This window comes from Volvox carteri (genome assembly GCF_000143455.1).
Source record: "Volvox carteri f. nagariensis unplaced genomic scaffold VOLCAscaffold_61, whole genome shotgun sequence".
Classification (NCBI taxonomy): Eukaryota; Viridiplantae; Chlorophyta; class Chlorophyceae; order Chlamydomonadales; family Volvocaceae; genus Volvox; species Volvox carteri.
Window position 1 is genome coordinate 310,117 of NW_003307604.1, and position 26,579 is coordinate 336,695.

At 53.4% G+C, this 26,579-nt stretch overlaps 6 protein-coding genes across 6 annotated transcripts in view; 4 read left to right on the top strand and 2 right to left on the bottom strand.

Moving 5' to 3' along the window:
* Positions 1 to 127: 127 nt before the first annotated feature.
* On the bottom strand, positions 128 to 3,015 carry VOLCADRAFT_97478 (uncharacterized protein; the record flags this gene model as incomplete). Its single annotated transcript, XM_002956471.1, has 6 exons — positions 128 to 358; positions 724 to 810; positions 1,646 to 1,735; positions 2,191 to 2,270; positions 2,563 to 2,615; positions 2,924 to 3,015. 6 exons carry the CDS (start codon positions 3,013 to 3,015, stop codon positions 128 to 130), a joined length of 633 nt encoding a protein of 210 aa, XP_002956517.1.
* On the top strand, positions 3,004 to 6,818 carry VOLCADRAFT_107252 (uncharacterized protein). Its single transcript, XM_002956422.1, has 9 exons — positions 3,004 to 3,161; positions 3,247 to 3,289; positions 3,382 to 3,475; positions 3,543 to 3,662; positions 3,818 to 3,886; positions 4,165 to 4,366; positions 4,637 to 4,705; positions 5,043 to 5,216; positions 5,505 to 6,818. Exons 1-9 carry the CDS (start codon positions 3,116 to 3,118, stop codon positions 5,579 to 5,581), a joined length of 894 nt encoding a protein of 297 aa, XP_002956468.1. The 5' UTR covers positions 3,004 to 3,115; the 3' UTR covers positions 5,582 to 6,818.
* Positions 6,819 to 10,498: 3,680 nt separating this feature from the next.
* On the bottom strand, positions 10,499 to 15,036 carry VOLCADRAFT_107253 (uncharacterized protein; the record flags this gene model as incomplete). The annotated part of the gene is made up of 9 exons (XM_002956472.1): positions 10,499 to 10,531; positions 10,720 to 10,932; positions 11,137 to 11,262; positions 11,363 to 11,515; positions 11,605 to 11,795; positions 12,323 to 12,370; positions 13,451 to 13,648; positions 14,406 to 14,532; positions 15,001 to 15,036. The coding sequence occupies 9 exons, from the start codon at positions 15,034 to 15,036 to the stop codon at positions 10,499 to 10,501; spliced, it is 1,125 nt and encodes a 374-aa protein (XP_002956518.1).
* A 146-nt stretch (positions 15,037 to 15,182) lies between these two features.
* On the top strand, positions 15,183 to 16,089 carry VOLCADRAFT_97481 (uncharacterized protein; the record flags this gene model as incomplete). The annotated part of the gene is made up of 2 exons (XM_002956423.1): positions 15,183 to 15,190; positions 15,555 to 16,089. The coding sequence occupies 2 exons, from the start codon at positions 15,183 to 15,185 to the stop codon at positions 16,087 to 16,089; spliced, it is 543 nt and encodes a 180-aa protein (XP_002956469.1).
* A 2,005-nt stretch (positions 16,090 to 18,094) lies between these two features.
* VOLCADRAFT_107254 (uncharacterized protein) lies at positions 18,095 to 19,276 on the top strand (the record flags this gene model as incomplete). Its single annotated transcript, XM_002956424.1, has 4 exons — positions 18,095 to 18,398; positions 18,478 to 18,783; positions 18,852 to 19,034; positions 19,253 to 19,276. 4 exons carry the CDS (start codon positions 18,096 to 18,098, stop codon positions 19,274 to 19,276), a joined length of 816 nt encoding a protein of 271 aa, XP_002956470.1.
* A 151-nt stretch (positions 19,277 to 19,427) lies between these two features.
* The window catches only part of VOLCADRAFT_97483 (uncharacterized protein), a gene marked incomplete at both ends in the record, with an annotated part of 13,571 nt that continues 6,419 nt past the window's right edge, over positions 19,428 to 26,579 (top strand). The window contains 11 exons of the mRNA XM_002956425.1: positions 19,428 to 20,126; positions 20,499 to 20,588; positions 20,862 to 20,957; positions 21,045 to 21,149; positions 21,307 to 22,180; positions 23,010 to 23,050; positions 24,353 to 24,479; positions 24,738 to 24,885; positions 25,354 to 25,450; positions 25,863 to 25,968; positions 26,082 to 26,287. Coding sequence (XP_002956471.1) covers positions 19,428 to 20,126; positions 20,499 to 20,588; positions 20,862 to 20,957; positions 21,045 to 21,149; positions 21,307 to 22,180; positions 23,010 to 23,050; positions 24,353 to 24,479; positions 24,738 to 24,885; positions 25,354 to 25,450; positions 25,863 to 25,968; positions 26,082 to 26,287 — 2,589 coding nt within the window. The remainder of the gene's footprint in view (positions 20,127 to 20,498; positions 20,589 to 20,861; positions 20,958 to 21,044; positions 21,150 to 21,306; positions 22,181 to 23,009; positions 23,051 to 24,352; positions 24,480 to 24,737; positions 24,886 to 25,353; positions 25,451 to 25,862; positions 25,969 to 26,081; positions 26,288 to 26,579) is intronic.

Below are 26,579 nucleotides of genomic sequence, written 5' to 3' on the forward strand. Positions count from 1 at the left end.
TATTTTCTGCACCGACACGCGCGCAAAACAGCAACTTCGCTTCGTGCGACGACGGATCCCTTGTCCCTCAAGGCCATCATGCCCACCAAAATTCGCCTACCAGACAATCAGCCCAATAGCTTTCCCCTTAAATTGACTCCAACACGTATTTAACTATCGTCTCCGGGGGCGTCTCCGTGTACTGCAGATACTCCACGATTTTCCGAAGATTCGCGTCCACCTCCAACCCCAAAAGCGACGGCCGATTTATTACAGCCTGTGCCACGTTCGCAACTCCGACGCTCGTGAGATAGTCCCAGAAGGGCTCTAATCTGTCCGGTACGCTGTAGCTCAGAACAGGGGGGTGGCCACTGATGACCTGCAACATGTGAGAGCGCCGCGCTGAGTGAGGTGGCAACAGCAATAACGACATCCTTAGGGAACAACAGCCACCAGATATTTCCATCATTACCACCACCACCAGCAGCAGCAGTAATGGACTAGGTACTTACTGCGGAGGTTGCCGCAACACTGCACCAACACGCTGAGATTCCGATCTGGGTTTGGTCGTACTGTTTGGTCTGAGTTTGACCCCATCGACACCTGCGCTCCCCATCCAACTCTCTACCACTCCCGGCCCCATGGGCTCACGGCGCTTTATCCTTATCAGCCCCTAAAACTCAACCCCCTGGGCCATGTCCCAGGGCCATATCGCCCGGTCCTGAGCCCCACACAGCAACCCACCTTGGCAATCTCCCCCACGGAAACACCCCGCGACAGCAGGAAATCCACCACGGGGCGCATGTCGGCATCCACGTCTAGCTTCCGAGCCTGTTTGTAGGGGAGTAGTGCGATGGTAGTGGTGGGAGGGGTTAAGGAAAGAGGACTGACCAAGCATTCCAGCGTACGGGTGACCTCCCTGCTGTACTGCTTGCTGCAGCAAACAACAGCAAACAGACAAACATACTCGCGTGCCTGCCAACCTTTTCAAGTTGGGTCCCGCCCGCGGCCCAGATCACTAAAAAACACACGTGTGCGGCACGAGCGCCAACCACGACGTCAGGCCCCCAACACTCCCCCCTGGAGCAAAAACAGCTTTGGTAATGGAGAAGCAAAAGGAGAGGAGGACGCATCGCATCCGGAATGTGCAAGACCCATAAGAAATGCAGTACGATTCCGCTGTACATTGAAAGGCGAGAGAGCAAAAGGAGGAATAGATGGGCGACAAAAACAGGAACGATGACGTTGGCGATGACACAGCTTCAGGTACATGCCTGAAGCTGCCTATAAACCCCAGGCTCGACCTTCCGAAAGGGCCCAAGACTCCGTTTCGGATTTACATTCCTAGCAAAAGAACTGTGCTCGCGGGATAGGAGGCGACAAAATGGAAGCTTAGAAGATGTTGTGCAAAGTGTACGAACAACCCCAGGCAAAATCCAGACCTCGGCGGATCAGATAACTTTAGATCTTTATACAAAAGCATATTTATCCTCGTGCCTTTGAAATTGTCGCTTTCAAAACGAGTGCCCAAAATGCACATCTTCCACTGCCGCAAGTGCTGCTGCGCCTGCTGTTGCTAATGTCGAAACAATAATGCTGCCAGAACTGCTGCTGCCGGTAAATCGCGATCTGCTGCGGGGACAGACCTGCCCATCGGTCGACTCACGCTTGCGTTCTTCGTTCGCCGGCCGTCCCCGTACGACAGAAAAAGTGAATCCGGGTTCATAGCGACATCCAATACCCGTGCAACCTCCGCCTGGAGTTGCCGTACAATCACATGGGGTAGGGCGGGGAGGCGGGTTTGGGAGTGGATTCAGGGTTTAGCAGCAGTACAGATACGGCAATAGCCGTTGTGCACTGCACAATACGCCGATCTCGTCATAACCATTCTGTGCGCCGTCCACGTAATAGTAACATAACAATAACAACAACCCGAAAACCAACAAGCAGGCGCCTGGCTTATGTTTGGGGACAGAAAAAATGAGAACTTGATATCATTCATTCTGTGGCCTTCTGGCTCCTGCGTGTTCGCCATTGGAGCCCCCATGCGGCCGTTATAATGCCGTTGTGCAATTCGAGAGCTCAATAGCCTTTTAAGGTGACTTGCTAAGGCGATCAGTCTTCACACGTACGACGTCCTCGTCACGCATACACAAGCCCGCACCTGGATTACCCGTAAAACGCCTCGTGGCTCAGCTCATTTCAACACACCTGGTTGGTGAAACCAATGGTTTTCAGATAGGCAGCCCCAGCAAGGTAGGCTGGGTCCACGGTGGGCTTACCGGCGAGCCCTGAGGTGGCCGGGGATAAGGGAATGCGGCAACAGGTCTGGGAAGGGAAGGGAATAGGGTTGCTATCCTGGCGTTTTGTAACCAACGCGCGTGTGTGTAACCAACGGTCCCTGCGTTTTTGAGTGTCATACACTCAAAGAACAAGGTTTCCGAGCCTAGGGGAGAGGACTGGGAATGAAACCGTGTTAGAGCATTTTGACCGGGGTGGGGTAGGGCTAAGGGAAATTTTGCGGAAACGGTGTCTACGGAAACCCCAATTGCTTAAACACAAGGCGCTAATGAGCACGCGCACCTTGTTTAAGTTGGCCTAGCGCCTCCTTGACGCCGGGTTTGCCAGGTGCGCTGCTGCAGGCGATGAGCAGACGGCGGCGAGGTGCAAGCGGAGGAGCCGAACCCACAAAGGGCCTGCTGCCCCTTGCGGCGACCGGTGCGCGTCCAAGCAGCATGGTTACAGTATTATGCTACGGTTATTCGCAAGATATTCAGGTCAGAGCTGGGGGCCGAAGTCAGTCGTCGTGGCTGTCCACAGTAAAGTTTGGTAATTAAGCCAGCGTATCAAAACTGGTTGTTGTAGCCGATTCCTGTTCAAATGGAGCTTGCACAAATTCTCATGGGGTCGAGTTTGTTCATTTTTTCCTAAATCCTGTTCGTACAGTTCAAGTCCCTTGGGCCGGCGAGCCCTCTGAGCTGAACATAGTGCCTTAGTGCCATCAAGCTTGATCAACGGTGCATGCAAGGAGCACATTATGTTAAAAAGTTTTCCTGCTTGTGACCACATCTAACTGACGTGAACCTCACTGTAGTTCTTGCCCCTCCGGGGCTGTCGTCCGAATAATCCTAGAAAAATGGCGTTATCTCGGACCTCGAAGCTTCTCCAATATATTAACTTTCGTGAGTGGGCATAGCGATGGCCGCTGGGGCCGGCCTTGGCAAAGCTGTCGGGAAACTAAACGGAGTTACAATGATAATCGTGCAGGGATGCGTGTCACATTGGTGGACAGCAGACAGATTGTTGGCAGGTGCGGTTGTTTTGCAGGCTGCGGGGCGATCCCGAAGTCAGCGCGCGGGCTTTGCACAAAGAGTCACGCCAATGATTGTTTTAATGCTATAGGTTCATGGCTTTTGACCGCCATATGAATCTGGTCCTGGGCGACTCGGAAGAGTTCCGCCGCCTGCCGCCCAAGAAGGGCAAGTCGGAAGAGGAGGTAGGACGTGTTTGGGACCCTGCATGGGCAACCTGTTCATGATCATAATTAGTAGTTTTTTTTGCAGCGCGAGGAGCGGCGAGTCCTTGGCTTGGTACTTCTTCGTGGAGAGGAAATCATCTCGCTGACCATTGAAGGCCCACCCCCCAATGAGGAAATGCGGACAGATAGGTCACAAGTTGCACCGGTAAGTGCTCCTTCTATTTCCATTGGTTTGCGTGAGATACGTGAACCACCCTTTCCCGAAGCTCCCGGCGTTGACGTTACACGCTTCCAACATTCTTCCATCTATTCTCTCCTTCCTGTCCCCCCGTACAATCCGTTTCACCTCATGCGTCATAGGGTGGACCCGGCGTTGCACGAGCTGTGGGCCGCGGCATGCCCGCAGCGGCACCTGGCCAAGCACCAGCGGTACGATTGGGGTTGCCTGGGGTTGTCACCCGACGATGTGCTTCGCCTATGCTATCTGCGTCATCCATTCGGCCATCCATTCGGCCACAAACGATCTACTGCGCTACCCAAGTCACACAGATTTCTGAGTTAGGCTCGCAACACAATAGCTGCTAACCAGGACACATTTGCTATGTTGCTACTGGTTTCGATATGCTGCCGGTCGGCCTGGGTTTGTGGGCCATTGCACTGGAGAAGTATGGGGTCCGCTAATCGCCAGGCCCAACCGCACCTTGCAGGGTCTGGCCGGCCCTGCCCGCGGTGTTGGCGGGCCTGCACCGGGCATGATGATGCCCCGACCGCAAGTATCGGCCCCCCCGGTGCCGCGGCCCGGCCCTCCAACGCCCGGCGTGCCGCCGCCCAGGCCAGGCATGGCGCCGCCGGGCATGCCACCCCCGGGCATGCCGCCGCCGCGACCGGGTATGCCCCCACCACCAGGAAGTAAGTCAGGAGGGCTGACTTGGGCCAGGTTCCTTTGCTTCTATCCTAAAGGCGTCATACGCTGAGCTGTGTTTATTTGGGCACAGCAGCCGCAACGTCTTTGACTTGAAGTCCGGACCATGAATGTGGGTTTAACGTGCTTGCGCAGCTGCATGGCACAGGCTTTGTTCTTGATGATCGCTAGGTCGCTGGTAGACGAATTTGGGGCTTGTCTTTGGCGTGATGTGGTATCGCACCAACAAGTGTGATGTCCTTACTCCCGCGTCGCAGTGGGTCCTCCGGGCATGATGCCGCCACCGGGCGGGATGCCGCCGCCAGGGATGCCGCCGAGGCCAGGGAGTAAGTCAAGGGCCAGCGGGGAGGAACTTTGGGTGAAGCTTCGGCTCGCCAGCAACGAAGGACTGGAAACGGGCTCAGTGGTGCTGTAGGGTTTGATTCAGTGGAGCCGTGTCTGGCGTTTTGTTTGGGGCCTTACTGGGACAAATGCCTCGGATGTTTGCGTGCGCGCGTGTGTGTGTGTGTGTGTGCTATCTGTAAACCTTGCGGAGCGTTTGTTGGCTTCCTGTTTATTGACATGGTGGTGTGCAGTTCCCGGGAGTTACTTCAGTTGGTTGACGGTTACTGGTCTTATGCTTGTGGCATGTGCTGTTGTTGCCGCTGTCGATGCATCTTGCAGTGCCGCCGCCGGGAATGCCGCCGCCCGGGATGCCGCCACCGGGAATGCCGCCACCGCGTCCGGGCATGATGCCACCGCCGGGAATGCCACCGCCGGGGATGCCGCCACCGGGGATGCCACCGGGCATGATGCCGCCAGGAATGGGCCCTCCGGGCATGCCGCCAAGGCCTGGAAGTAAGTGGTTGCTTGCCAATCAACCTGGTGCCTCGGTTTGAGGGAGGGACATCTGTGGTTTTGCATGTACACCAGTTTAGTGTGTTCCATTGGGCAGTCCCTGCAGTTTAATGGCGAGGGTGAACACCTGTCGTCTTCTATCGCAAGTGCTGGTAAACAGTGCAATACTTGTATCAGGCTTCTTTTAACGTCTATTTCCTCCCCATGGTGTACCTCACCCTGGCCGGTGTCGTCACCTTGTTGAGCTATCCTTACCACGTCTCTCCTCGTCTCTTCTTCCTTTTGCAGTGCCGCCTCCGGGTATGCCGCCGCCCGGCATGCCGCCTCCGGGCATGCCACCTGGAATGCGGCCTCCGGGCCAGTGACCTGGTCATCCTTCCGACTTCAGGTAGCTGCGCGAAGACAGCCACTGCCTCACATGCAATGGCTCCACAGCCCTTGTAGCTTTTTGCGTCCTGTGCGGACAAAATCAACTAGCGTGGCTGGGTGGCGACGCAGGCGGTTAATGAGCTGGTCCAATTGTTAAGGCAGGGAGAGGAGCTGTTTTCAGAGCCGCTGGCTCGATACCAGCGATGGCATGGTCGCGTGCAGGAGCAGCTAAGCTCATGGAGCCGCAGCTGTCCCGCAACTTAACCGCTCGTTCTTGTCAGGATCATGCCGTAGCAGTAGACTGGAAGCTGAGAACTCACCGACTGGCGCTGCTGCGGGGCGAGCTGTTGTTTGTCGGGAAGTACCGCTGCTCGTTTTGTCGATACGGAAGTTCAGCGAGGGACAGTGCAACCTTTACATCTGCGTTGCTTTTGTCCGTTGGCCCCCTGCTTGGTTGATGGTCGTGTAAGGGTTGGGACGGGGTGCGGGAAAAGCACGGCACATGGGTAACTCTGGGTCTCAGGCATCGTCTGTGATGTTTCCGGTGCATCTCATCATCGCTGTGTGATGCGATTGGGCAACCCTGGTCCGTCTTCCAATTCGTATCTTTGCGCGTATCTGGTTTGGGAAAGGGGGGATCGGACGGGATGGCCGGGTGACACGAGCACCACCCAGCGGGCAACGGCCAGTATATCTGTGGCACTTTTACATTGACTTTTCGTGGGGAACATTTTACGGCACCCTTTGGATTGTGACCGAAAAGGAATTCTACCTGGATGGGATCATAGATGATTTTGTGCTGCTGCTCGCTGTCTATTGCATGCTAGATTGGTTGGTGTGGCTCAGTAGCATAGGGCGTGTCAGCGTGGGGAATTACTCCAGTCCCTCGGCATCGATGCTGATGCATATTTGGGAGTACATTTATGCAAAAATGAGGACCGCTGTGGGGCCCCGATCCTTCTGAATGAGCAAGAACTCCTTATCATGTTCTTTCCACGATCAGAGTTCCGTGGGGGGATGGAATGGGGATCGTCGGCAGCTTTGTTGCGGCTCACGACCGGAGGCGCCATCATCAGCTTTCAATGCATACAGGTGGCGCACCCGAAGTATGTGATTTGGGCCCTCTGCTGGTCAACGTACCTGGTCTTTTTTCGTATGCGACCAAGAAGAGACATGGGAACTGTTGATGACCTGATGTTGTGCAGTACAATATTGTAATGCAGTCCCTATGGCAGTTTAGTGCCTGTGTTGTAATCAGCAGGCAGTGTGTGTTTCCGTCCCCGGGGAGAAAGCTTCACACGAGCTACACGGATGCAAGTTGTATACATGAGGATGTTCATGGCTGTACTAGTGTAGGGATTTACGAGTTTCGTGCACAATCTAACAGATAGTAAGCCGCTGCAGCAATTCCCCCCTTGGGCTGGCCCCTAAATCGCGGGCGCTGCAAATGTCAAGTGGCGACATTGTTTCCGACAAATGCCCCAGCGAACCAATTGTGCCAAGGATGGCAATACCGACACTGTAGGGCTGCGTGCGGCGGATGTGGAGGCAAGGGTATCGACGGTAAGGATGAGGAGGGGGAAGGTGTCAAGGAGGTGAGTCTTCTGGCTTCGTGGTGGGCTGATTGCGCGGACAGCTGCGGGTTTGGGACGACGCTGGAAAAACATAACAAAACTGCGTATCGCGGCTCTTTATCCTTGGGATGGAAACGCCTAAAATGAAAATTCTCCAGCAAGCTTTTAAAACGGCAGCGCAAGTGTGTTTTTGTGAGTTAGGAAGTACTAGACGAACAGGAGTGCAAGCATCTGCGCAAGAGATCACTCAATCCACCGCAATCACCCGGGGATCAGTGTTTTTTTTAAGTAATATATTCCTTATAAGGAATAAAGAGGCCATTTTGGCCTTTGGAAAAAGGGAATGAATTGAGGCCGATCCGTACATTTTCATTCCTCCAGTCAAAAACGTCCATTGCTGCCAGATTGCTCCGTAGTGTGCAGAGCTTAGTATTATCGATCATAGAATAGATATGAGGGGCCGTAAGAAGGTCAAGCCCGTGAGTCAACGCGGCATAGCAGAATGTATGACCGGTCCTTACATAGCCAAACACGCAAAAGGCAACGACTTGAACGCCGAACAAACACCAAAACAGCAAGATAAGCCTGAAAATTTTCAGTGGTTTGCAGTGGCGGGTGACGGCCTTTGATTTGCTATGCGGTTGCTTGCTTTGGGCCTTTGCTTGGTCGGATTTACTTTTTGTTCACAAACAGTGCCAGAACTATCTATGCATGTGCATGAAATGTGCGCACATGAACGAAAACGCGCCAACTCAGTGCGTGCCTCAGTGGCGAAGGTTGCACTTTGTTATTGTGCCTGCTTCACCATGTTCCCAACACGGCGGTGGAAGCGAAGGGCCTCGTGGGCGCATGATGGCGAGCCTCAGACGAGGGACACGCCGCAACCCAAGGGCGCGTCAGACGCTGCGGCGGGTGAGGGTGAGGTTAGGTCTTTCCCCGACCCTCGCAAACCGCATGGTGCGTGCCAGGGAATCGGAAAAAGTTTCCATTCGGAAATCTACCAGACGATGCAGTCCCCAACCTGTTTCCGCTGCAACCCGGATTACCATTTCCAAGTAAAATACATCGAGCTCTGCCGGGCTCGAACCTTGGGCCTCCCACTTGGGCCTCCAGGGTGGGACAGTCCGATCGGGTCCCGACAGGAATGGCACTTGTGCTGAAAATCCCGGCAGGCTTTCAAAAATGCTGTCGGGCGGACCCGACGAAAAAGGGGGAAAACGCCAAACGGAGGGCTCCCGTCGGGGGATCCGACAGGGTTAGGGGCGCTAGGACCGCCCGATCGGGTGCCGTGGGTCGTCGGTTGGCCCTCCGGCGACGGACAGCTACAGCGATACATAATGGCATTCCTACAAATATAACTGGATGAAAATATGTAATGTAGTGGTAGCATTCGTTCACTTCGTTGCCTCTTCTTCTGTGTGTGTGTGTGTGTGTGTGTCTGTCACATCCGGCCATCATTCACCCCTCACAGCACTACTTCCTCTTCCCCTACACGCACACGTACGCAAACCTACTACCGCATGAATCCTCACCACACACTCCCCCTCCTCCTCCATAAGTATCTCCCGTGGGGCTACACGCATCATATGCGTCACAGGATCCGCTTCTGCTTAACGAGGGGATGTGTAACCAATGGACCAGAATGCAATGCTGGCCTCTACCTTAAAGTAAATTGGTAGTATTAAGGTTTGTGAAAATTTTGCGAATGCATACATTATAGCCAAAAACGCACATGCATTCACAAGATTCACAGTCGTGTATGCCATTCGCAATCCCTTGCGTTTGACGATACGCTCGCGTTAAAAGTCACCTGGTCGCGTTTACGATCGCGTGTAAAGTTTGCGCACTGCCAGCCAAAATTATTCAGCTCGTTCTCATGCGAATGAAGATGATGTGCGTTAGGCCATACACACAAGCGAACCGGTGCGTTGTCAGTGCTTAAAATCGTGTTATATCGTGTTAGCGTCGTGTTAAACTCGTGTTAAAGCCTCGTAACGCGAATTTAACGCGACTTAACACGACCACCCGTTGTCATAGTGAATACAACAAGCACTGGCCGCAAGGGCGAGCAGTTTACAAGTAGCTAAGCAATGTGTACATGCTGGCCAAGTTATTTGCCCTGCATGACCCGTTAGCCTGTGAGCAGTTGAGCAAGACTTTCCAAGCCGATAGCTTATCAGCTAATTAATTAATGGCTTATGAAATCCACCATAGACAGTGTACTCAAGGCATGTTGGTCTTTGTCTGTTCTCAAAGTTGTGTGCGTCATGTCGCCTTGTCTGTGCATACATATGTATGTTAGATATCGTTGTGTAGGCTATTATGACATCTTAGGAGGGTAAAGGAAACCCATTTGCATGTATAGTATGTATGCATGTATGTGCATATGTACGACTTAGATTACACTGTGGGCCACAAGAGACAGGGGCCGAACCCAAAACACAGCACAAGGGTCAGGAGCACACAGCACAAGTTGGTTAATCTTGTGTGCTCCCAGCCCCAAATCAGACTGCCAACAAATGATGCAGTCACCCTGCAGCACCTCCATCCAGGGATGGTGCTGCAGTGAAAACACAACAGGCTCTCAGGTCCCACTAGAGTGAGTCCACAAGTCTCACCTGGGGCAAAGGCAAAAGCTCTCTGAAACAATCCCCCATAACACAACCAACAACAAAGGGAACCCAAAGGAAGGAAAAACCAAAAAAACAAAAGGTGGCTAGGGGAGCCCAGACAGGGGAAGGCTCCTGATACACCTAACAACCCACTAAAAAAACACCTCCAAGAAATAAAGGCTTAAAGAGAGCTTGAAACCACAAGACGCCTTGCAGCCACCTCACAACAACTGACCTTCTCTACCTCTCCCTTCCTGGGCTGGTCCAGGGGAGAAGTAGCCACCTAAAGAAAAAGGACCACACACAAGCCCCATCAACACTGCAGGTGCCCAAGATAGACTGGCAAGGCCACAAAAGGGATAACACTGCCACAACACACAGCTCCTAGGGCTTCTACAAAACCGCAGGGGGAGGATAGTAGCCTGTGCGGTGCCTTCCATTTACTGTCACTAACCCAGAACAGCTGGTCCTCCAGAACCTACTCACCCTGCCTCCTACTGCACCATTCTCAACCTAGTCCCTCACCAAGCAACCCAGTCCTGCAGAGAAGACATGCCTAATCTGTCATCTGCATACTGGCAGGTGGTGACAGGATTTGGGCTGGACAGTTGCAGCTTAATTCCCAACTCCTGGCTCCAGAGCCCAGCATGGAGAGCTTGGGTGACAAAGAGGACAATATCCATGCTTGTGTCCAGCCAAAAGTGCTAAGCACTGCTGCTGCTGCTGCTCAAAACAGGTTCATCATCAGATGGTGTGGTAGCTGGGGAAGCCAGGGCAGACTGGGCAGCAGACCGCAGGAAGCTTTCTATTAAGCCTGCTGCAGGAAAGTTGGCCAGCTGCTGCGCCCAGCTGGGTACTTTGAGACTACCCTGCACAGCATATTGTGCAGCTTTTGTCTTAGTGCCCCAAACTGCAAGTACATGCATGACAAGTGTTCATCGTACCCACCTTCTCAATCCATTCCTCATTCTCTGCCGTGAGCAATGCTGCACGCATATGAATCGCACACAGCAATGCTGATAGTGGAGGGCCTTTGTCACCAAAGTCCATGCCCCCGAAGTCAAGGACCCGGCCATCTAGTTCTGACCACAGCATGCGCACATCATCAGTGTGTACGATCCACTGCCCTGGCTGCAGCAGTGATTTGTCCAGCACGCGCACCTGCATAGCAAAGGGCATCATGAAAACATAACAAAGTGTGGATGTGGATGACTGGTACACAGTACAGCACCTCAAACAACTACAAATACACATGAAGTGCTCCACCAGCATCTTAAACACTTTTTCAGCAGCCAGCTACTACAGGTGATGACTGTGGTGATTGGTGATGGCTCTCCTGCTATGGCAGCCATTTTAAAGACTCACTGTGAAGATGGGGGGTCCTGGTGCAGTGGGTTCAATAGTAATACGTTGCTGATCCAGCATCTCCTCCACTGTGTCATAGATGGGAATCACATTCTCTGGGCCATTGATGTCCAGCCCCGCCTTCGCCTGCACAGCCAGATACAACATGGATATACATCAGCATATATACTGACTTCATACCCACATGGATGTTTATACCCATGAGACCCTGCTAAGGTCCACCCACCAGCAACTGCCGATTCCTCCACTCAAGACGGAAAATATGTCCTCCCTTCACCTTCCTGGCTGGGAACTCCCTGCCAGTCAGCAGACATTGAAGATGCTCCTTCTGTGCATAGTCTGCCCCATTGTATGCAGCCATGCATGGCTCACGGTACACCTGCATACAATGACACAGTTGTGTTTGGATTTGTGAAACCCTCACCATCCTTTCATATAATTACTGAAGACTAGCAGCTGTACACTCACTGATGTAGGGGGTCGTGATGAACCTGTGGCCCTGAACCCCAAGGCGACAATCTCCCTCTCCAGAAGAGCTGTGGTCTTCTTCACCATCTTTTTATTCTGCCTCTCCAGCTTCTTCACTGCTTCTTTGTTGTCCTCCTGAACCTCCTCAACGAGCTTCTTCACTGCTTCTAGGAGGGTGGACTCAGCAGAGCCTGTGAATGCAGCATTGGAAACACAATAGACAAGCAAATTGTGGATGATTTTAGACCACCAGGGCCAGGCTGATAAGAACAGCTGGTACCAACATGGCTATGTAAACTGCACTTGATTAAAAAGTACAAACAGCTCCAAACATGCAGCCGTTTAATGTTTAGTCTGCAAGAGGCGCTATGTTTGATCTAGGTAAGCTAGACAAGTGCAAGTTGTGGGCCCCGGATGTGAGACAGCACTGCACTGTTTTGATGTACACTTTCACTGGATCAGCTCATATGGTTGTGAAGTCTATGGCCCCAGTTGAGGAATGAGCCACAACATGCTACTAGGTAAGAAAGCATGCTGGACCCTTGCCCAAGTCTGTAGTAGCTGGTACACAATACAGCAGCTTGAACAACTACATATACTTGCTAAAAGGCCTTTTCAGTGGCAAGCTACTACAAAATCTGTACAAATTCCTGTCAGGTAATGAATGTGCCTCGGAGAGCCACATAGCTATGATAGCAGCAAATAGAAGAAAACTTACCACCAGCACCAGCTCCCAAGCGCTGTGGGTCGGCACCAGCAGCAGCACCTGCACAAAGTGAGGCAGGCGGAAGGTGCATACCATGCAGGCCAGCAGTTCAACACAAACCGTGCATGATAAAAATGCGGGGTGGGGTCCACGGAAATACTCGCAGACAGCAGCAGTTTATTTCCACGAGTGGTCAACGATGATGTGCTTCACAACAACACCAAGGTGCCTGGGAGTGCTGCCGCACAATAATGGAGGTTCCACACTCACAGCATGTGACCTGACACTCCCAACACCCCATCATGTGCATGTCAAACCTCAGGCCCCACATGGGTATTGCATATGTAACATACACAGTGCTGTGACCATCCATGGAAAATGTTAACCATAGCCTCCACAGTACAACATGCAGGTCTGTGTTCCCAGCAGGGTCAGGCATGTAAAATGGACGCAACACAACCATGTGCATGCGCTAAGGGGCCAGCAAGCTGTAGCTCATGCCTGTGAGCTAGAAAGGTTGTGTGTCCAGTATACTCGAAACCACAAATCTTAAAAGCACCGTTCTATAGAGGAGCGGCTGTGACTTGCTGTCACAACAAAAGCAATGGCTATGCTTTAATGTAGCTTGACACTATGTGCAATATCGGATCGGGTGTGGGTAGTGCTTTCACGCAGGGGCGGGGGCTTGATAAGGAGCGGCTGCAAATTGCGGCACTCGTCATGCAGGGTTCAGGGTTGTAGTCGAACGAGGCAACAGAGACAGTGAAAACCCTGCAGCGCACAGTGGTAGCTGGTAGGGGGAGCACAAGTGCGGGCGAGGTGAACGCACCACGGCCGTTATTGCAAACGGAATCGGCAGATCCCAGACGAGCATAAAGAATATAACAGCGCTTAGTCTCTTTAATAAGCAGTAGGTGTTGTGTTTAGACTGGCGCGCTCGGCGCTCGGCTTACCACCTCAAGAAAAGGAAAGGACCTAGCCTCACAAGTTCCAGAAGCGGTCTCTTTTATCATAATGTGCTTTACAACTGTGTACACTGAACTAGCGATTGAAAGTACAATATGCGCGTCTCAATCGTATGCAATCGTGGCGGGCTTGGATCCATAAACGGGTGCGGTTCATGATACATCAAGATCTCACCTTGCAGTTTATCCTCAAGGTTCTTCCGGCAGGCCCTCAATTCTGCGAGAGTCTGGACAATTCGACTGTACTCGAGCTTTAGGATTTCGCCCTGGGGGTTCTTGTGGAGCTGCTTGACCACATCTCCCAGCTTCGCATTCTCGTCATCAACCTCACTATTCAGTCGCTGCAGCTGCTCTCTAATGGCTTCCATGGCTGCTGCGGAGGGACAAAGATTGTAAGCTTAACATTAGTAAATGCGTTCCAATTGAGAGAACTCTGCAGTTATTTGCTAGGGAGTGAGTTGCTGTTGTATTGTTCTGGAACGGGCAAGAGGAATGGAGAAGGCTGAATGCACCAACCCGTACAACCACCGATGCCCTCCTGCAGCCCACATCTTCAGCTGCCAGAGCTTCATGCATACAGCTGAACGATCATTGGAACGGGCTTTTATGCTTGAGGCTTGGGTTTGGTTTTTGCGCAGCAATGAGGGTGTATTTTGGATTAGGGCACAGAAGTCCTTGGTACGAGCTTACCACATAGTTTCATTCCATAAGGGAACCAAAGGTTGAAAAGGGGAGGTAAGTTTGCCAACAACTTATCCGTTTGAGCAAGTATCGATGGAGGAGAGAGGGTTAATCCGCGACGTTAATCCGCACTGGAAATGCACCCTGAGTGTTGGCAGCAGGTGACCTCTTGAGCAACAGAGCGTTTGTAGCAATGATGCTGCCCCTACTGCATGCAGTTGATATTCACTACTCACTGAATCATCATCACCACGCCTGATTCTGTAGCCTGCTTCAGATTGGGCACCTTGAAGGTCTGGAAGCTGCTTCTTGCAGGCACAATGTAATACATGTCCCGGGGGGCCAGGCACTGAAGATGGCGCTCTAGGATTTCCTCGCTGATGGCTTTGCATGTGCTGCCGATGGTCATCTGCAGCAGCCTGTCTGGCAGGACAAAGGCGTCGATGCACGGGCGCTGTGTGTGGTTGTACTGCCAACGTCAAAGTCCTCCGGTTTGTCCGCCGCCAGAAACTGCACCACCTGCTTGGGCGCCTGCTGAGTCACCAACAAGTAAGAAGCTTGCGGTGTCCGGTGGCGCTGTGTTGGGCGGGGGAAGGGGGGGAAAGACGAACCACACACGATTGAAGCTGCTGCCAGGGCAAGAGTGTATCAAACGTAGAACTGACCGAAAGGCGTCCGTGAAGACCGCGACCTCGGGATGACGAAGTGAAGAAGATGTCGTAAAGATTACCTACCTAAGCCGCCAGGACTAAAAAAGCAGAAGAAATAGTATTGCCAAGCCATAGAGAAGCAGGTGTAGAAAAGTAGGTGTGAAGGCGGCGGAAAAGTAGTAAAGCAGTGCTGTCGTAAAGCTGGCATAAAGTTGCTGGCCTGGAGAATTAGCTGATTTGCTGGTACTGAAAGGCTGTCGGTATGCAAGTGCTCCTCCCAGCCCCCCAAACTAAAACGCGCGACCGACCCGACCGACCCGGCTATCCTAGTCCGGCTAGCCGACCGACGCCAACACGAAATACCGAAGAAGCTCGAACCACCCTTTGGACTCACCTGGCCAGGCAGCAGAAGCAGCGGGCAAAGGCACATGCGAGGCAGAGAGGTGGGAGAGTTGAGCAGCGAATGATAAATACAAAAACGCATGCAAATGCTGCTGAAAAGGAGTATTAAACTTGCTGCTTGGGGAAGGGGGGGAGCAGGGGGGGAAGGTTAGTAAAACACAGGAGCAAGGCAGGATGATGCAGTGGGTGGTGGGAAACAGGAAGCGCTGAGATGAAGAGATTGGGTTCAGGGACTTGTGTGTACCGAACAGCACCAACAGCTAGGTTTAATCATTGGCCATCAACACCACCACCGCCACCACCACCAGCAACAACCCTGCCACCACTGCGCGCACCACCTCAAGAGCACCTTCTAGCACTTTAGGGGTGCGCATCCAGCACCAACTGCCAACAACCAACTGCCACCGGACATTGTCCACCATGTCATATGTGTATTCCATTACACAGCCAGCATAATCGTCTTTGCTTCCCGGGGGGAGCCGCAATCCCGCACAATCCCGTTCTAATCCCTCCCTCCCTTTCCTCCCCCCGGCAACTCCCCTTCAGGCTCATAGACCCCGCTAAAGGACGCCGCGCGCTCCACAGCAGCCCCGCAGCAGTTCAAGTTCTACACGGCTCCACTTTCCGGCCCGAAGCTTTCGATAAAGCCGTACCGCCGCCGTACTGCGACCTGCCCCCACGTCAGCACCACTACGCGCTGCCACCAGCCCAAGACGCCACCACGGCTGCCGTCATCTCCGGGCAGGCTCCCCCCATCGACGATCTGGGCCCTAAAGGCAAGAAATCCTTCCCTGAACTGCCAGCTCCCAACCGATTTGACGGACGGCGAGATCTGTACGTGCACATGACGTACAAACCGTTGACGGGCGATGAGCAGGCCAAGTACCGGCGCGCATTTGACGACACTGGTATCCACGGTCGGCGGGTTGTGCCGCTACCCGGTTCCGACGACCCCGTGAAGGGCCCTGACATGTTGCAATGGAAGCCGGAAGCGCGTGTGGCCCAGTTTGTGCCTCGAGGGGGACTGGCGCAGGAGGGCCGAATCAAGGCTAGCAAGCTGCGAGGAGCCAAGGGGCGATGAGAGCTCGGTGTGGGGTGTGGGGGAGTTGGGGTGGAATGGGGGGGTTTGGAGGACAGACAGCAACGGATGTTGTCTGTGGCGTGCGCATAGAAAGGAGGAAGGGTAGGAGGAAGGGGGCTGCAGCACAGCGATGTGTGGCGTTTTGGGTCATAGGATTTGCTTGCATGTCCAAACAAGGCCACGGGGCGGGGAGAGAGCGGGTCGGAAAACGCTGTGGGGGTTGCGGCCCCTGGCTACCCCCAGGGAATCTATTTCCTCCCTCTTTTTCCCCCATTTCTCTCCTTCACTTCCCTCAACCTCTCTCTCTTTCTCGATCACTCACTCTTTTCTCTACCTCTTTTCTCTCTCCCTTGCTTGGGGGGAGGCTGCTGCTGATGATGATGGTGATGATGCTGATGCTGATGATGTTGCACTTGCACACCAGTATACAAAAACGTTTATCCCCTCCGAATGGACATCCCCTGATGCACGAGAAGCGTCCTTGGGTTCACCCGCGTCCCTGCTGTTCCTTCTCCCTCCCCACCTGTGGCGACACTCATTGCACATCTACATCCACATCCACATACATACATACATACATGTATACATATATACATACATACATGCACTCGTACAACCACGGGAATTACGACCAGCCGGACGATTCGAGTGCGTGTGGAAAACACCAACAGTACAGCAGAGTTGACCAGGGCGGACATCCCCTTCAACCAGGCAAGTGCACGAGGGATGTCGTACACTTAGCTCCTGCCCTGCTGCTGCACTCTGGAGTCAAGGAAGGTACCCCACGTGTAGGCGTGTCGACGTGCTGTTCACATGTTTTTTCACTCGCCCCTTTTCATGCATATTACAAGTTCTAGAATCGACAGCCGCTGAAGCTAGCTAGCATGTTGGCAAACTATAGATCTGCGTGCACCTCTCCGAACGTGGCTCCCTCGCTCCCCTCCGCCTTGACTTGACCAGTATAATTTCCTCCCTTTCCTGACGCCTCCTGACAAGCAATCCCCCGGGTCATTCCCTTGGACTAAACCGCAGGCGGTCGTGCATGTCATTGACAAGGTGCTGGTGTAACAGAGATCGATTGTACGACAGGCGAAACATACCTCAGGGCAGGGCCCCTCTACACCAAAAATTGGCTTCGGGAGCGGGCTAGGGCCAGAGAAGGAAAAAGGTGCACATTTCAGTTTCGTTGCCAAAGTGATTGTGCAGCAATTACTTATCCGGCTCCTAGTACATTTCGGACGCGGGTTCTTTTTTTCTTTTGTCAAATGCTTTTTTATGCGGCTTAGCGCGAAAATCGTTGACGGTTATTTGTTGCGCCGGTTGCAATGTCAAGTTGGTTGCGTATATAAATGTGGAAGAGTGTAAGATTCTCAAAAGCACGATGACACGTCGGCACTTGTGTGCTCCGGCAGGAACTTTGCACCTGTCGAAACGTTCAAGGCATACAGGCACACATGACATGCAAATGGACTTTAAAAGGGCTGCTCTAGAGCAACACGAAGTTACAGTAACGTACGAGTGAAATTCTACAACGTTAAAAAGCAACACCTCCTACCCACATATGCCCACGTACATTAGCAGAGCGGATATTACACCATAAAATGACTGCTACCTTAGAGTCCTAACGCGAGCGGAAAGTATGTGCTGCGATGTAGCTGCCGTACTGTCGTACAGCGCAGCATACCCAAGCGGTGATGAAGCATCTGGAAGGCTGAAGAAATTTCTTAATGGTTGCCTAGGATGCGAGTTGACATCGGCGGGATCAGTTGCTAATTTCCGGCATAATCGCCAATGGATATATGGCCTTGACTGCCTCCGCGAGAGACAAGGTCTGCTTACTCAATACTAAAAGACATGTTGTGCCCTAAAGTTATGCAGTGGCAATTGCGAGGTTTCCGGATGTGAGGATTTCTTTACGTGTCTCGTACACGACCCAGAATCGTGCACGACGGTGGCATGTGCGGTTTCCAGGTCAAATTCTCAACCGTATGTATGGCTTGCTATGCATGAAATGCTTCGCCGTCCTGAGTCTCATACGTCTCGAGCCACTGAGGTGTAATGTCGGAAATTACGCCCTGATGGCGCCAACATTTGCCAGTTTATTTGAGGCAGCGAGGGATGCAATTTGCAATTGGAGGCAAGCAAAGGATATGGCCAGGAGGCGATTGTATGCGGTCTCCTGCTTCATCTCCAACTTGCCAGTAGCGCCGCGCGCAATCCTTGAGTTTGAAGGGCAGCGGGCGCTAGCGCCATGGGATTCGTCCCCAGCCAGTATCTTTGACACCAAATTTATAGATGCGAATGGCAAGGCAAGTTTATTCCCCCCCCTCGGCTTGGTCTGATTGGCGGCTTCCATCAAAACTCACAAAAAGTCATTTGATATCAAAGGTCACCCTGCTGGGGCATCTCGTGGGGCTTAACATGAAAGCCGACAGGGAGAAATTTTCCAAGCTCCTAGATGACGGTGCGAAACTCTACGTCGTGAGCGAGCTGAGTAAATTGGGAAATCTCTCCCCAGAAGCAGAACTTGAGGAGGCTTGGAGGCGGGCAGATGCGGCAGCACCCCCCACCGACTTGGCCGTGATCGGAAAGGTGCAAGGCCTGCAGTACGACGAGCGTGAACCCCCACAGATCTTCTATAACTTCCACTGGCCACAGGCAGCCTGGGTGCGGTACGCAAACGAGAAGCTCAGGGTGGGTTGACGCGAATGTACGCCAGTCTATCACACAAAAAATGATTGTAAATCTTTCTACCTGTGCAGAAGCTCAAGAAGTCAAAAGCAGCAGGTATTGGTGCGACCATCACCAGCTTGGCCGGTGCAGGCGCCATCCAACTCGCCCAGCTTCCTTCCTTGAAAGAAGCGGTGCCGGGGGCCGCCTCAACATGTACTCCGTGGGCACTGGTGCCGGGAGCCTCGACATCAGCACCCGGTTACGTGCTGCAGGTAGGTGTTCCCTTTAACCAGCCAGTGCCTCGTGCAAGGCGGACTAGACTAGGCGGACTATCGTCAAGCGCTCTAGTCCTGATCCTACAACTGCGCTGCCAGCCCGTACTTTGAAAGTGTCCACACGGAGGCCGCGTCGCACACTTGCTTCATCTCTCCCCCCACAATTTCCTTTGCCTTGGATGTCGACAGTTGTCGACCTTTTGTTTCACCTTTAGGGTTGCAGGCGCATTAGAAGTTAGAAATAATATTAGAATTAAACTAATTAGAATCCTAATGAGAAAGTTAGAAGACCCCTTGAGAACAGATTAGAACGTTCTAATGTCGTACACCCATTAGAATGGCTATTCAGACCGCCTCCGCAGCCTGCAACGGCACATTTTTCTAGGAAAAATGGCTGATGCTGATGCTGGGCCATCAAAACCACCAGTTTCGAAGACTCCTAAAGCAACATACACTTATGGCAACAAGGAGCTAGACGCTCCAGCCTACGCGGAAGCCCTGAAGAGTGCGAAAGCGAGAGGCAGTGCTTCCTGGTGGTCGTTTTTCACCGTGATCTTGACAGAAGGAGTCGTGAAGCTGAAGTGCGCCATTTGCGGCGAGGTGCTGGGTGCCAAAAATCCGTCTGCAACAGCTCCCAACCATCTTAAGAAGCACAGCAAGGCAGCAGGCAAGGCGCAGGCGCTGGCGTCACAGGAGGGCAGCGAGGCGGAGGGCGCCACACCTGCAGTGCCGTCCGGCGCGAAAAGGTCTCGCTCATATGACGGCACGCCCACTCCGTCCATGCGGCTTTTCATGCCATCTGCCAACCAGCTATACGTCTTCCTGAAGAATCTGGCCTTGTTCTTCTACACCACCAACATCGCCCTTCACCTTATCGAGAACCCCTACCTCGTTCAGGCCTGCGCTGCCCTGGGGGTCACACTGCCCAGCCGCTGGAAACTAGCAACCACTATGCTTGATGAGGCGCACGCGGAAACAGTCTCTGAGGTTGAGAAAGAGTGTGCGGCTGGGGAGGGGCTTGCGTGTATTGCCAGTGACTGTGTGTTGGGTGTTGCTTTGCAGACAATTAGGACTGGACTCTTGGTTCAGGTACCAAAGATGTTGGGAAGGCGTACGCAGAGACAGTTTAAGACAGTCTAAGACAGTTTAAAGGCGAAATTAGTGACCCAGAGGTCACTTCGACCGGGGGTTTGGCTGAGAAGTCCTGCTTACGGGTGTCGTAGCCCCGTAAAAACCGTTAAAAACACCTGGGTTAGCATCTGCCGTAACCATGGTGAAACTCCGAAGTGAAAAGTCCCCCTCCCTGAGAAGTTACCCCAGGTCTTCTAATATTATTTCTAACGTTCTAATTAGAAATAATATTAGAATTAGTAGAGAACGCCTGCCGTTCTAATAATCTATGCAACCCTATTCATCTTGCATCACATGATTGCCTCTCGCCCACCTCGCCATCCTTCTCAGGGCGCTGCTGTCGTGGGGGAACCAGACAGCATCCAGCACGGTACTGACGGCAACGTGGCGCTACCATCGTGCGGCCTGCGCGTTGGGCAGGTGTGTGGGATTGGGGTTTCACCAAGAGTTTTCTCGGGAATCCACAAGTGTAGTGTCACCAACCATTTCATTGATATGGACCGGCAGCAAACACGTTTTCTTCACCCTTGCGACCGTCCAGGGCTCTGTGGCCGTGTGGGAAGTTCCCGTTGGTTGATTTGTGGTATTCTCAATTCGTCTATCATTTGTTAATGTCATGTAGATGCGTACAATTGCTTGCAGCGATACGCCGCATGAAACCCTAAAAACCCTAAAACCCAACTGTATTTTCAGGTAGCGGAGCGCAAGTCGATGGGTGAAAACCCTCGCCATGTTACTCTTCCGCGAAAACGAGCGAAGACCAACCCATCGGCGAAGGCGCCGTCAGAGGTAAGGACCGCCCCCCATGTTGGCACCCCTCACCTCATGTTGGCACCCACGACAACTCATGTACACCTGTGCGCTGTGCCCAAACAGGGTGATGGCCCAGGCCGCGCCGAGCAGCAGGTGGACATCGTGCCTGTCGGCAAATGGTTTACAAGTGGGGGACTGGCGGGACTGAGTATCCACCACAGCGGCCAGGTAAGGAGGGCCGAATAGAATAAATCAAGGTAAATGTGCAGAAGATGGACATGTCGCCTTCCCTGTTCTGTCATTACCGCAATCTTGTACCACAGTGCGGGTGCTGGGACATAATTGCTGCCAATCCCGTCATGCATATACGCCCTTTGACCTACAGGATGTCCCTGCCGAGCTGTTCGCTGCCCACGATATCACGCAATCCCGCCGACTTCTGGACACCTTTGGTGTAGCCGTTAGGGTGTCAAAGGAGTTAGAGGAGCGCATCATGTCATCCGGTGCTGCGGCAGCGGCGATCGAGTTTGCAGAGCTGATGGGCCAGGCTCTCTCTCGTGAGCCGCTGAGGGGCACGGATATGGGTTTTGCGCACGGTAAGAATGGCGACGACCACGTCACTATGACGATCGGTGAAGGGGCACAGCGCTGGCAGGCGTTTCTGGAACGTCCCAAGGAGTCGTGGGGGCCACCGGTCGCCAAAGAGCGCAACGGCAAGGACCAGGAATATGATGCCACCAGTGATGAGGAGGATGAGGAGGGCAAGGAGGGTGATGCAGAGGACCTGGTGAAGCATGAGGCCAGCCTTGACGAGGGCGAGGACGCCTTCAAGAAGTACACGCGCAGCCTAGAGTTGTACCGAGTGCTGCGGCCTTTCAGGAAGAAGGGGACGTCCTGGCTGAATGAGGTGGCATCAGGGTCGGGAGCTGGGGTGTCTCAGGTTACGGTGCTGGTGAACCACCCCGGCGGGCCGGGAGACTCGCCGGTCAGGAGTGAAACGTGTCGCACGGAGCTGACGCCCTGGGAAGCTGGCTTGGCTGGCTTCATGCCATTCACGCCATGTGAAATTCTCGTGGCCCCATACAGCCAGCACGCTGTCAAGGGTTACGACGCCATCATGAAGATTAACCCCCAGGCCGCCAAAGCTGCGGCCCTGTACGCTATGCCGACGTACAAGATGGTCCACATGAAAATGAAGCCAGGCCAGATTGTGATAATTCACGGAAACACGGTGCATGCGGAGGCCGAGGGTGCGTCTGGTGAGTGGTGGCCGCGGCTCCATTTTCGCGTGACGCGGCGAAACGAGGACAATCTGACCCAGCCGTCGTCAGTATAGGCGGGCGACTGCCGCACCTTTTACGGCAAAGTTTTAGCTGCCGTGCAGGGAGCCTGGGGTCTTGGATATATCAGTAATATGTACAGGCTGTTGCATATACACTGAGCGATGCAACCGGATGGGAGACCTGGGTTTGCTATGTATGGACGATCTTGGACTGCTGTAGGCCTTGTGAAGCTTGGAGAGCTCTTGGAGAGGTTTTTGCCTGCTGCCGTGTGAAATTACCTGTAGGTGGGTTCTGCAGCGCAGGGTTCCGGTTTGCAGACAGAATCTATCTGTAGGCAGCGGGGAAAGAGTAGTAGAGTCTATAATTTTATTATTAATAGCTTTATGTCCTAATCGTGTTCTGGAAGGTTCTGTACTCGCCTCTTCTAAGCCATATAGTCCCTGTGGCTGCGTACTGTTGCCTGGAGGTTGCTTTGGATGGTGCCGGTGTTGAAGGCTGCGGGCCGCTGTGGGCTTAACATGAATTCAGGATGCATGGCAACCAGGGATACCGTTGGGCAACTGCCAGCTGGTTCGAAGCTGGTGTTGCGGCAAAGGCCAAATCCTTGCGGTTTTCTGACCAAGCCGGAATACGTGAAATGATGTTATACGTATGAAACCAGTAATTGTTTTTTTTGTTGTGTGAAACACCTGGGGGCCTGGGTACTGTGCATTCCCAGGGTGCCCGCTAATGGTGATGCCCTTGGTGGCCTTGCCGTCAAAAGGGCATGGTTAACCACGACCTGATTTGCCGATTGGACTTCCAGTGCGTTACTGGAACTACCTGTACTGGGCTATAGGGGGAGAGGTTTGTTGGTCTTCTTCGTTCGGCATTCTTTCATTCAGAGGAGAAACCTAGACGACACGGCACCAAGAAAGGATAACAACAGGAGTCACCATTCCCCCAGCATTCCTATGCAGATGACGGCATGTGTGTATATTAGAGGCCGGGATAACGCAAGTGTTAACAGAGTGCATACAGTGGTGCAGGGATGTATCATGGGGGATATCCTAGGGTGTTCTTTCCCTTTGGGGGGACAGGTTCCCTTGGGAAGAGATTTTCGTTCGTCAGTCACAACCCTAAGTATGTGGAATTTTACTGTGTTTAAACGTATGTACTTTGTGCTGGACGTTTGAATATTTTCGGTGTGCTAGTTGTTTTGCTTGAAGAAGGGATAAGACAAGGGGAAGGACGAGTGTCCCGTATTAATGTCCTGTGTTCCTGGTTCGGGTACTGGTCATCGCTTTGCCGTTTGCCACGAATGTTTTGTATAGTTTTCCTGCTGCTACACGTTTTCCTGGCGTGCAGTTACGACGCGCAAACTGTTACGGTAGGTAGTAGACCCCTGCATAGTTGCGGGGTCAGACACGAAGAGGGTTTCGGGAAATGGGGGCACAGGCGCCGCCTATCCAAGCCAGCGGGTGATACTGTGCAGGAAGTGCTGCAGGCAAGATGCACACCATGGCATCCGATGCTGGAAAGCACCTCAAGCCAACACGTTCGCTAAGTTAAACGAGCCGGGCGCGTCCTGCGAGTCTGGATTTAAAGTACAGCTGTCCTGAGCGGCAGCGTTCCTATCGAGCGTGTAGCCATGCCACGACTGCAACATGACTTGAATGAAAGCAGTGTCCAGCAGCATGGTGAAGGCTTGGCGCTGTCTCTTGCTTGGCGTGCCATGAAATGGATTTATCCGCCATCCGTAGCGCGTGGCGCGCTGCCGTACCGACCGAGGTCGCGAAGATGCACCTGTGTTGTTGGCAACTTAATTACTTTGCAATAATGCATTCAACAGCACGAGTTATCATATCACTAAACGGAGGTCCTTAACGCCTGGAACAGATAGAGCCTTTCCGATTCACCGACCGTCCTTGTATGAAGGACTATATCGCGTGGCCTTTATGTGTTACGTTTGAGCTGCATAACATGATATAGGTTTATTAAGGATTTTGGATTGTGCCACGTTTCAGTTGAGGAAGCAACCAAAATGCGCTTAAAGGTCCGACAGTTATCAGTACAAGGAATTAACCCGATTCAGCTTGTATTTGCGCTGTCAGCGTTTAGATTAAACCTCTGATGGCGATCACTTGCTTCCGGGTGGCCCATGGACAGGTGCAAATGTCGCCGCTGGGAAGCGGCTTAACAGTGGAGGAAACGATAGACCTTTATTGTGGGGAGGGAGAACAAATTTTGCAATGGATTGGTTATGCGGCTTGCTCCCGACTGGCGTACAAAAGAGGTGGGTTAGGCAACCTTCCGTGGGGTTGACGATTTCCCCGTAAATTAACTATGCGTGTTAACTCAATGCACCACTTTGCCGCCTCTTTAGTTATCCCTCAAGGACCTCAAACCATAAAGTGGCCTTTGAAAGGTCTATCCCTCCGCTTCTTGCCCACGCGACCTCCGTCCCACGCTGCCGGCACCGTAAGACACTGCCCGTATCCGGGGGAAGCCGCAGACTTCATTCCGCCTTTCCCCCCTACTCGCCGAACTGCAGGTGAGGTGTACGGCAGGTATGTACCGCAGTCGGTGAACAACAAAGACGGGCAGCCATTGGACGTGGACATTGTTGTCAATGAGATGTTCAACGATGGCGACGAGCTGTTCGTGGAGTTCAGCAACGGCCCCGTGCCGTATAAAGTCAGGTATGATACGACATCATCCATGGCGTCCATGTGGGCATTTGGGGGCATGACGCCGGCAGCACACGGCGCCACGGCAGCATACCAAGATATGTGGTAGGGCGGGGACGCGGGGACAGCGACGGGGACGGGCTGAACGCTGACCTGGTATGATGCGGTCATCGCACCCGACCAGTGGGAAACCCCAATGTCCCTATCCCCGGGCCGCTGCTCATCTGCATCCCCACCACATGGAGTGCCGGCGTGAACTCGCAACACCTCCACCAACACATGGCGGGTTCCAAGCTCTACATTTCCGCCTCTACCCTCTTCCTTCCTGCTTCCACATACCCTTCTCCCTCCTGCAATTGATTTCTGCTTCCCGCATGTGATTACCCCTCCCTCCTGCCCTGCCTTTCCCTGCCTGGCGCTGGTTTCTTGACTTAGGGTTTGAAAAGACTTTGCAAATAACTCCCCCCCCCGGCTGCGCAGGTGGGAGGGTCGGCCCCGCACTCCGCCCTTCCGTTGGGGCGACGGAGTGGAAGTGGTCCCACCACACGACACTTGGCTGCGAGAACTAGACCTCAAGGTGCGCTCCGAACCCCGAAAACAGCATCAAATGTATCCAGGCCGCGCTTCCCTACACACACTCTCTCTCCCCAAAAGACACACACACACAGACACACACACAGACAGACAGACAGGCAGGCACACATTCGCACACGCGGACCTGGCCAGCACTACCTATATTTGTAGGCTTCGCCTCCGCATTTTGCTGTGTGGAAGCTTTCCAAAAGGATCGCACATGATGTTATTGCGTTGAAAGATGGTCGCAAAAAGTTACAACGGAAGCGTTTCTTACTCATTCACAAGGCACCACAGCGATGTATATATGTCTCCATTTTCAACTGTACCAACACCCATTTCCGTCTGCTTCACCACCTCCGCCTTCCCTCCGCTTGACTACTCATCATTAGCGGTTTTGTATGTGCACCCTGCAGGCTGAGGGCCTTGGGGCTCTGATTGAGCCGGACCTGATGCGTGCGGACGCGGCGGTGGCGGAGAAGGACCTGGAGAAGGTCAAGGCGCTGCTGGTGCAGTACGCGGGTGAGGGGGGGAGAGGGGTGTTAGGATGTTGCGGCCGGGTCGGGAGGATCTGGGTGCTAATTTGGGTCGCGATCCGATTTGGGTTCCTGATGGTTTTGCCCTCCCTTCAACAGGCGCTGTACAGATGATGTTCCTGCTTCAATCTGCTGACGGGTCAACCAACAACACCACCAGCGGCGACCAGCTCGGGAACCTGACACTGCCGCAGTTCAGATCTGCCATGGCGGCTGACAAGGTCATCACGCCCCGGTTCCCTCCGGAGAAGGTGGACGAGATTTTTACGGGGGTGGCCACGGCGGAGACGACGCTGGCTAGGAAGGTGGGTTGGCTCGGGGGCTGGTAGTGGGGTGGAGTGGGGTGGAGTGGGGTGGAGTGGAGTGGGGTGGAGTGGGGTGGAGTGGAGTGGAGTGGGTGCGTCCTCGGAGCCCGGGGATGGGGACCCAAATTTCCGTTCTCTCTTTTGAACTCTCATGCTTACCTACCTGCCTGCCTGTCTATCTGTCTGTCTGCCTGTCTGTCCGCTTCTCGACCGTCAACCCCTCCAACCCCCTCCAACCCCCTCCAACCCCCTCCAACCCCCTCCAACCCCCTCCAACCCCCTCCAACCCCCT

Bases quoted from the DNA above. Each gene is read 5' to 3' on its own strand.
- VOLCADRAFT_107252 (XM_002956422.1), top strand. From the start codon at position 3,116: ATGGCGTTATCTCGGACCTCGAAGCTTCTCCAATATATTAACTTTC. The intron at 3,162-3,246 runs GTGAGTGGGCAT...ATAATCGTGCAG, and splicing joins TCTCCAATATATTAACTTTC to GGATGCGTGTCACATTGGTG. The intron at 3,887-4,164 runs GTACGATTGGGG...CGCACCTTGCAG, and splicing joins CACCTGGCCAAGCACCAGCG to GGTCTGGCCGGCCCTGCCCG.